At 30.6% G+C, this 10,611-nt stretch overlaps 3 protein-coding genes across 3 annotated transcripts; all 3 read left to right on the top strand.

Annotated features, from left to right (window-relative positions):
- Positions 1–3,708: 3,708 nt before the first annotated feature.
- On the top strand, positions 3,709–5,084 carry OCT59_021066 (uncharacterized protein; the record flags this gene model as incomplete). The annotated part of the gene is made up of 5 exons (XM_066149603.1): positions 3,709–3,761; positions 3,861–3,873; positions 4,023–4,319; positions 4,384–4,693; positions 4,771–5,084. The coding sequence occupies 5 exons, from the start codon at positions 3,709–3,711 to the stop codon at positions 5,031–5,033; spliced, it is 936 nt and encodes a 311-aa protein (XP_065990492.1). The 3' UTR covers positions 5,034–5,084.
- Positions 5,085–9,012: 3,928 nt separating this feature from the next.
- Positions 9,013–9,243, top strand: OCT59_021065 (uncharacterized protein; the record flags this gene model as incomplete). Its single annotated transcript, XM_025327165.2, has 1 exon — positions 9,013–9,243. The coding sequence occupies one exon, from the start codon at positions 9,013–9,015 to the stop codon at positions 9,241–9,243; it is 231 nt and encodes a 76-aa protein (XP_025172585.2).
- Positions 9,244–9,737: 494 nt separating this feature from the next.
- OCT59_021064 (uncharacterized protein) lies at positions 9,738–10,094 on the top strand (the record flags this gene model as incomplete). Its single annotated transcript, XM_066149602.1, has 2 exons — positions 9,738–9,778; positions 9,848–10,094. 2 exons carry the CDS (start codon positions 9,738–9,740, stop codon positions 10,092–10,094), a joined length of 288 nt encoding a protein of 95 aa, XP_065990491.1.
- Positions 10,095–10,611: the final 517 nt, after the last annotated feature.

Below are 10,611 nucleotides of genomic sequence, written 5' to 3'. Positions count from 1 at the left end.
TTCTCTGCTTCAGCTAATGCTTTTTCAATATTATCCAGTGTGTCATTGTATTTGCCATCATCCGAAGATTATACTAGTTCATGGGATTTAATCCACGAATAAATTGCTGGTCATTTATAATCTCAGCGACCTTACAATTTTATTAATTTTTATTGCGAATTCACTGTCATATTCCCTTACTTGTGTAAGTTGACCAAAATGAGCTAATTGGTTTTTCCAAAATTTTACTATAGTTTTATTATTTTTCGTGTTCAATCGTAGTATAGAAGTACCTAAGCCTGTAAAGTTGCTTACCAATCCAATCTTAATATCAGGTGCAATTATAACATTATTAGGAAGCCCTCCTCCAGCATTTGGTTTTTTTTATATAAAATTACCTCCTCACAATCACAAATCACATTAATAATAAAACCTCACTCAATCACATAATTTTGGCTGTATATTAATTTTTGGCTAAAATGACAAAATCACATGATTTCGGATAAATAATGTTTCATAAATCGTAATTTCCTTATTAGGAAATTTGCAATTCCAACCAGCACTATATTCGGCCAGAACTTTAATATGTCAGTGATAAATTTAAAAATTTCTAATATAATCGATTCTGAACCAATTAGGTGATTATATGGAGGTCTGACTGTATTATGTTTGTAAGAAAACTTAATAATTTCTGAAGATGAAAGAAAAGAAATAATTGAATTTTTAAAGAAGACCTGATTAATCAGGCATGGAAAATATATAAAGAAATGAAGTAAAAATAATTGGAATAATTTTGCAATGAATAGGATAATGAAAGTTTAATTTTTTAAAAATTCAATTTTCATTTTTTTTAAAAGAACCGTAGTCGAATTTTTTTCTCAATGATTCTTGACTTCTACAGTGACACCTCTATAAGTGCACCCTCTATAAGTGCACGCACTATATAAATTCTCTTTAAGTGCACGGTGGACCTGATCCCAACTTATAAGAGCTCTTAATATTTTACTCTCTATAAATGCACACCCTCTCTAAGTGCACATTCTACTATTTTTTTACTATGGTCCCAAGGGGGGTGCACTTAGAGAGGTGTCACTGTATAAGGTTTTATATACCGTACCGCACTGCACATAATACCCGGGTATTATACAAAATACCTGATTTAAAAATTATATAATACCCGTGGCCAGGCCGTGGAAGCTACCAGAATTAAGGGAGTGCTAATTGAGAGTAAAAATTTTATATCTAGTAAAATACCCGGCGTGGGGTACTAACTTTGGGTACTATAGGCAGTACCAGGAAAATTTTATCAAAATGTAAAATAATGTTTCAAAAACACTTCAATATGTAAATAAAATTCCAAATAAATATTAAATAATATTTGCTGATTCAATGTCAAGCTCTATTGTCTTAAAAATAGGAAATGAAAATTGTGACAGCTTATCGTTTTATATAATATATATCTTACGTTTTTTAAAAAAAATAATAAAGTAAAATTTGAAAATAATTTAGTAACATATGAAGAGGCATTACTTGCACAAGGTCTTCATGATAAAATTAAATGTTTGAGATTGATTTTATCATGCTAATCAGAGAGTAATCAAAAATATTCATTGGCAGATCTAAAGTTTGACATGGTTATTGAGATGTTTTGATAGTATTAAAGACAAAATTTGGATTGATCAAAGTTATAGAAATAGAAAAAGAGCATAGACTTAACGAAAAAGGAAGGGAATGGTGAGGATGAAAGTTATAATAATAACAAAACAATGATTATAAAAAAAAATTACATGAAATAGAAAAGCAAGTAACGCTAACAATATGGCCAATATTTCTTTAGATCAATAAACCGGATCTTCGATAAACCGGATTTGGGCCTAAACCGGACTTTTTTGCTGGAACCAAATCACGTATATTAAAATAGTTTCAGTTACCAGAGTTTACTAATAAAAGCTCGATATTCAATTTTCTAATCAGCTATAGGTAAAAATGATTCGATAACCCGGACCACGTGATCATTAACCAATAAAATTTAAGTAAATCTTAATTTTGGCCGGAATTACAAAAATCTTAATTCCGGCTGAAGTTATATATTACTTATATATTTTATATTCATTTTCATGACCTCTATGACTTAAAACTATGATGAACAATTAAAATATAGTATATATTAGTTTTACTAGCATGAAAATTTTTTTAAAAATTCTGTATAATAGATTTTCAATATATCGAAATTTTTTCACTATACCATAAACCAGATATTTTTAGTGGAACCGGTAGATTCGGTTTACCGAATTTCATTGTGTAAATAGAAGATAGATTTTTAGTTGTAAAGATAATATACTCTATGAGTTCATTATTTTAGGTATTTCTATTTAATTTGTAATTGTGATTTATTAATTAAATTAATAAAGAAATGCGTTACTAAGAAAAAATCAATTTTTTTTTTAAAAAAAAATAAAAAATAACAAATTTAATAATAATAAGTCAAATTTTTTTTTTCAAAATTGAGTCCGTATTAAGCGTACCTTTGACATTCTGGACCTACAAAAATAAGAACTAACGTTCATTAAATAATATTAATAAAAAATTATTTTTTCGAAGGTTATACCTTTGGAATGGGAGACCGGAACTTGCTAGCCTACAAAAAAAAAAGAGCAAATAAACGTTAGCCAACTAAAGAAAAAAGAAAGACCTTTGAAATTACTTTCGAAATCTTGCAATAATCTGCACAATATATAATACAGTCGGACCTCTATGTACCGTCTGTACCGATACTATTGTTTTGGGGAATATATCAAATTATCGTTACATATACAGATTATTAGTAATCATAATGCGGGCCAAGACCAGCATTATGCAAACTAATATATTAAAATTTCATGTGATTTGGATGGAACCTTTACGTTAACTCCGGCCAAATTTATAGTGTTGGCCAGAATTAATACCAGTGTAACCTAAAGTATCACATCAACTATATAATATCGGTACAATGAGGTTTTTTTATTAATTGTGAAACAGGACATACAATATGGCAGTTTTGCTTGTAGAGCGGTGTAGAAAATTTATCGGTACAGGCAATTATCGGTATATAGGATATCGGTACATAGAGGTCTGACTGTAGTGTTTCGGGGGAAACCGAAACTAAATTTTTGGCGAAACTTCCGAAACCATATTTTATTTATTTTTTGTAATACATGACTGGTTAGCAAGTAGTGTTTACATCCAGGGTAGTACATCCAGGTAGTTGGCCTATTATGAAGCGATTGAAGTTCAAAAAATCCAGGGTACTCAAAACTATCAATAGTAACACCAATCCCCTGCGTGTGTGCTACGTGTTCACTTGTACAAGTCAAATAGAGTTTTATATGCTGTACAATCTGTACATGTATGTTAATCATAAGACGGAAAAAACATTTTTTTTTTACTTTTAATTAAAACTTCCTCGAAAAGACCTAAGACGGCAATTATTCTTCACCTTATCATGTTACCATAACCTATATACCTGCAATATATTTCCGAATACTTTCCTTAGTTTCAAAGTAAACCTATATACCTGCAATATATTTCCGAATATTCTCTTTAGTTTCAAAGTAGGGGACCTGCCTTTCCAAGTATCAAACTAAGTTTTCGAACAAATAACGCAAAAGGCCAACGTAATAGACAGGAACACATCTAAATTTCAGTAATACGGAAAGTAAGTCATCAGATAATACAAAGTCTCTGTACATTATGCATACTAGAAGGATTAAAGTGCTTATTACTTATCTCTTATGCAAAACCTCGTTTTCTTTCTTTGTGAAATTTATGTTTTTGCCGCCATTCATTTATATGTAATAGGGATAGGTTGTCGTATACTTTTCGCTATAACGAGGATATTCTAGAACCGTTTGTAAAGTAAATACTTTATTTCATTGGGAATAATTGTTTCGTAGCTGAAAAGCCATCCTGATTATTTGTATAATATTGGTTTTATTTTGGATCGCGTTATCGTAACTAATTCTCTCTTTTGCTTCCACTACTAATTTTCTTATTTTAAAAAATAGTTAGATATGAGTATAATACCGAAAAATAACAAATGTTGTGCAGTTCTTGACGAAGTAGATGTATATTCTGACGTTTATACTAGCGATAACAGAAAGCTTTGGGATAACAGGACAATTCCGTATAAATTTGACAAAGATATATCTTTTGAACTTAAAACATCTGTGATGAAAGCAATGGAAAGGATTGCAGAAGTAAGTTCAATAGTATTCGAAGAAAGAAACGACCAAAAGGACTATATCAAGATTGTTGATAAAGGTGGGTATTGGTCCTTCATTGGTAAGCAAGGTGGTAAACAGGTAATTACTTAATTTAAAAGGAATGTATTCTATTTATTATATTTATTATACTCTATGATTCAAGTCGCTAATCCTCACTCTTATTTATTTTGCAAATATAAAGAAATTATCGGTTACCGAGAACTGGCCGCATCCCATAGGCCACGCTATGCATGAACTGATGCATGCGCTCGGTTTTCACCATGAACATTGTCGCCCAGACCGGGATGAACATATAAAGATTTTAGTTAAAGGGGATAATAAAAGTAATATAAATTATGAAAAGCTTGAGAAATCAGATGTTTTGTGTTATGGCCCATACGACTTCGAATCTATAATGCACTACTCTGAAAAACAGGGGGTTAAGGCGAAGTCAGGAACAAATTCAAAAATAGGTTTGTATGGGCTCCGTTCTGTTCCTTTCATAATTCATACTACCTTGTATAATAACAAATATTTTTCCACGACTCAGGTCAACGTGAAAGATTAAGTTCTGGTGATAAATTGGCACTTAATAAACTTTATCCCCGGGTTGTCTTTCTCTTTCGAAAGAAAATTGTTCTTAACCGTCGAAATCTACGAAGACTAAGACGTTTAACATCTAATTATTTAACATATAATTTATCCAAATTACCGAGACAAAATACAAATAACTTAATTATAAACAATTTCTTTAATGGATATCCCTTTGATCCAGATGCGGATCCAGATGCGGATCCTATTGATTCGAAATAGCTACAATTGAATATTTAAAATAAAGCTTAACTATGTGTATTCAAATTCTTTTAACATGAACGAACGATTCATTTGACTTTATCGACAATATTATTCTAGGATATAAAAAAAACTTTTAAGAGGAAATATGTTGTCCATATAGAATCCCAACTTGTATGTAGAAACAGTTAAACTATATTGATACGTTTCGCTGTATATGATATGGCTGTGAACACGCACGCCATTGGAATTTATTTTTTTCTACATATAATCAGATGAAGTAGGTAGCACTTGAGTTTCTTTATAGTAAATATAACAATATAATATAGTCAGTAAAAAATGACCTCATTTTTGTACATTCATTTTCGAATTACATAAAAAAAACATGTAAAGTGTAATTCTTTCGGTATAGCAACGTACATTTCCTGGACATTTTGTTAACGGATAATTAAAAATTCATTTATGACATAAAATAATAAAATAAAAGCAATCTATATATATAAAATGATATGTTCACAGTTATTAGTTATTACCAAAACTGCGCATACTTCATGTATAAAATCCATCTCACAAACAATGAGACTGTGTCACGATTGCCTAGTTTAAACTTTAAGTAGTCCATGACAATATAATCACATGTTTTGATTCCCCTTTTTAATAATGAAATCCGAGGTTCGCTTCACGAGTCTAGACAGTTCAAACAGTATTAATCGAAGGCGTTAGAGTAATTTCTTACTACATTTTTCGTTTGAAGTGACACATTTTCCCTATTAAAAAAAAATTTCAAAGATTCTTACCTAATACCTATTAAAAAAATTCTCAAAAGAATTTCTATATCAAGAAAAAAACTCTCCTCCTATTAAAAAAAAAATTCTTTACGAAATTCTCTATCAAAAAAAAAATCTCACTTTGTTAGAAAATTTCCGACAAAATTATTTTTATCAAAAAAAAAATCTTTCCTATTAAAAAAATTCTCCAAAGAATTTTCTACAAAAAAAAAATTCTCAATGAATTCTCTATCGAAAAAAAAAAATCTTTCCTGTTAAAAAAAATTGTTCCAACAAATTAGGTATATGTCAAAAAAAAAAAAATCTTATCAAAAAAAGCCTTTGCCTATATTAAAAATAAAAACTCTACAAAAATTGTTTATAAAAAAAAAGCCAAATAAAATAAAATAAGAATTCTTCGTGTAAAAACTATGCTAAACTTAAAAACATGTGATTGACAAAATTGACAAAATATCAACCCAGTGCTGAAAAAGAAACTAATTTTTGACAAGATAAGGTTATCAAGTATAGTTTGATTAAATCAAATACAGTTGGACAAAAACATCAAGTACATAGATAAAACCTCAAGCACGGACAGATAATAATACCAAGCACGAACAGATAAAAACATCAAGCATCATGTATAGATAAAACATCAAGATAAACATCAAGCACATGATAGATAAACAACAAGCATGAACAGATAAAAATATCAAGCTCGTACAGATAAATATCAAGCTTCGGGTTTGGGCATAGCGTGAAGAAGTAGAAGATTCATTCACTAAAATGGTTTTAGTATCAGAATTATTGTGGTTAATCTGGGCATTTGAGACTTCAACACCGTATAAAAAAAAAACAAAAGTTGGTACCTATAATTATTTCCAACTTGAAAAATCGGTCACCTTTTACTGACAAAGCACTTAACAAAGAATTGTTTTCATAGAATAATGAAACGTGGATAATTGTAAATTTTATAATAAAGTAAAAAAAATATACTACGATTAAAAAATTTATTATTATTAATTTTCCGACTGAGAAAAAAATATTAATTACATAGAAACCCTTAATTAAACATATTTGAGCTAACCAGAAAGCCAATAACGCGCTAAATGCTATGAAACTTTGGCAGTAAACAGTTCTCATGTATGCTACTTTATACTCGAACATCGGCTTTTAGAAACGTTGTGTGTCAAATGATTTAAGCTTGGGATATTTTTTTTGATATAATAATATAATTATATAGTAAAAGATAAATTCATGGGGTGACAGTTTTTATGGTGACACAACAAATAAGTTGTCCCCCACACCCTCGGTTCTATGTTGCGAATGTTCGATATGCAACATATGCAATACAGTATGCTAAATATATATCTAATATAGTTAATAAATTTTATATAGTTGGTATATTTTATATAATTAATATATTTTATATAGTTTATATAGTGCGTATATAGCATATATTTAATATGTTATAATTAGTATAGATTTTATTATATCATCGACGGTTAAGATATTCAAAAAAGTTTATTTTCTTACACTTTAAAATATACACTTTAATTTTGTTATTTTCGTATATAAACTTTATCTTTATTGATTAATTATTTTTGGTTTAGTGAAAATCCTTTATTTACGTCTGATTGTATAGGCATATTGGGAAGCTATACTTTATTCGTATCTGATCGGATTTAAATAAAAGTAATAATTTTTAGATAAGACTTAAGACCCTCCGATCCTTCTGCTTAATAAAACCTAAGTTATACATCGCTTAATATCCAAGCAACTAAAGAACTAACGATAACAGTATTTATAAAAACTTATGATATTTATCGCACCAGAAATAAGAATTCCAAAATCTAAATAACAGGAAAAAAAAAATATTATCATTAGAGTCGCATCAATTAACATCATAGTGATCAGTGAACAACAAATACCTATAGAATGAAATTCATAAAATAATGTATTTTTTAGATATATTTATGCTATATATTTCATGCAATGTAAATATTAAAGAATATCATAAATTTGTAAATTAGGCTGTTAAGGCTGTACGATTAAATAATCAAAGATTTATTTAGATTTATGTTTATTATTACATTATGCTCAAATATAGAGAATGAACATTACGTTAAATGATAATTATAGAAATATCAGAGATAATAAATTGCTGTAATGGAGATCTTTTTTCAATGATCTCATTTTTTCACTAAAAAAATTATTTTTTTACGTTTTAAATCTGATTTTGTCACGTGAAAGAAAGGATTCGTAATCCGATTGCCGTGAAATTGTCATGTGATTCTGGTAACAAAAAGGTTAACCTAAATCTATTTATATTCTAACCCCTAATAGATGAAACTCTCTAATAATCCGCAGTAAGCGTTAAATTTTCTCTCAAAAAAAAAAAAAATTTTTTTTGAGGAGTGAGGACCACGGGGTGGCCTCAACGGAAAGGCCTCCTCTTACACTTTAAACTATTCTGACCTTTGAGAGAGATGTGGACGGACACTACAACCGTTCCACGGAAGTTTTTACCAGACGGTTCAGCTTCCTCTTTTTTTCCAAAAAATACTTTCCCTCAAACAGTGCAAAATTCTTTTCTCGTTTCACTAAAAAAATTCACGTGACCAGATCTAATCGAGCGGTTACAACAGGATTTATGATTTCCTCAGATGGATATCATTGGTGTTTGGAATTAGATCGGCTCAAAAAATAAAACTTTTAGATCTGAAAAACGTATACAACCAAATACTTCTGTTTTATTCGTTCAAAATTATTGGATAGAATTGACATCATCAAATCGCGTGGCAGGCAAAAAAACCGCCGCAATACTTCTTCAAAGACCTTCTTCAAATTTTCTTACAAAAGTTATCGCTTTTACTTCGGCATATTTATACCATGCAAATACTCCGGATCCGATAACTCCGATCCTAGCACCTATTCTAGATGCAACATTCCTAGTCCTATTATCATGTCAAATAACAGGCATGCCTGCGTTTCGCATCAAAATACTTAAAGGTTTACCGTTCTCCTGTGCGAGGGCAGCGACGTGGATTAGAGAAATCAAAAATCAAACCTCATTTCAATAATTCTAAAGCTGGTCACGCACAGAATCAATTTGACGCTTGGCGCGTTAAATATAAAAATTAATCTTTTCTCAACGCTTAGGCATCTCTTACACTACAGTAGTCAACTTCAGGCTACATGACGTGAGGATGTACTCGTCCGCTTATCGTAACATGTATAGTAAACGCATAGAAAATTTACGACCTTTTCCTTCAAAGAACCCTAAGACAGCGCTAAAGCAGCAGGAAAGATTTCAACGTGCCTGCAGACGTATTTTCACGACTAAAACGATTTCAACATCAACATCATCAAGTTCTAAAGAGGTCAAGAAAGCTCTGTCTTTAAGAAAAATTAATACAAGCAAAGAAATACCGCTTCCTCTTTTTGGATCAACAATCCATTAGAAAACCATTGAAACATTTACAATATCGTGTTAAACCTACTCTGCCTATTGGTCAACATTATCTCTACCGTACACCTGTTCATTTAATCTCACCACCTGAGAAAGAAAAATCAACTCCTCCCCCCATTGTAAGGGCAAAAATTCCAGGAATTCCCGATGATTTATTGCCTTTTGTCCCAGACAAGCACAAGCCGATATACTCACAAAAGAAAACCTCATTGTAACGGGTACTCCAGCTTTCCTGCAAAAACCCATTCAACTTAGACAAGCTCACGATAAAGCTGGGTGGAAGACACCAAGTAACAAAAAGACGTATTATGTAGCTCCTCCACCATCATCAACAATTAAAAACACCTCTGTTTCTGTCAATTCTGATCATACCTGATGACTTATTGCCTTTCGTTCCCGATGGTCCTTTATACTCAAGGGCCGGGCTAGAGCTTACACCGGGTTCTTCTGCATTCGTGAACAGATTAAGAGATCTCAAATATAATCATGAGAAAGCCGAACGTGCTAAAACTAGAAAATTCAACATTGTACGTGATCTTACACTTTACCAAGACATTTACCACAAAGAAATGTCAATTTTAGTCGAGTCTAATAAGGAACTCGACAATTAAAAAACCCGAAAATCCACCCAAACTCACATTGAGGAAGGCTCTGTTGGCGAAAATGTTCAGAGATTTCAATATACCTTACTCTTCAGTCATTGATGTTAATCAACCTCATTACGATACTGATATTGACGCATATTCACCTGGTAGAATTAACTACAAGCGTCTCCCAGAACTCCATTCCTCGCTAAAACGCAAAACTCCGTGCCCCGAGGACGATTTCGCCTCGGATACATAATGGATACTCGGACCTTAACGCCCTACTGGTTTAGGTTCCCCAGTGGATCGTTTTACTTTATATAATTAGTTTTATAGATAGATTTTTTTTTTACTTTACATTTGTAATGAACCTTTCTTTATGTTTTTTTATATATAGTAATGCTCTTTTTTTACGCCTACATCAATTTTATTGGTTATTTATAACCTCCAAAATCAACCGTACAATTTTGAATAGTGATGAACCACTTCACCCCTGACAGTATTTACGGGTAGTCCCGGATCCGATGTCTATATAATAAAAATAAAATAAAAATAAAATCTAACCCCTAATAATTTTACATATACAGTATATATACACGGATATCAATTATTGTTGTATAAATCATAAAACTAATAATTGATACCATTAAAAGAAAGCACTTCATATTATTCTAAAAAATAAATATTGTTTTTTTCGTAATATGTATATTATTACTTAACCTTTTTTGAAATAAAAATGCATTAAGCATTTTAATTTTTGTTATCGCTATAACATT

The sequence above is a fragment of the Rhizophagus irregularis genome, chromosome 3 (assembly GCF_026210795.1).
Source record: "Rhizophagus irregularis chromosome 3, complete sequence".
Lineage (NCBI taxonomy): Eukaryota > Fungi > Glomeromycota > Glomeromycetes > Glomerales > Glomeraceae > Rhizophagus > Rhizophagus irregularis.
Note: the sequence above shows the minus strand (reverse complement) of the source record. Positions and strands in the feature narration are given on the sequence as shown.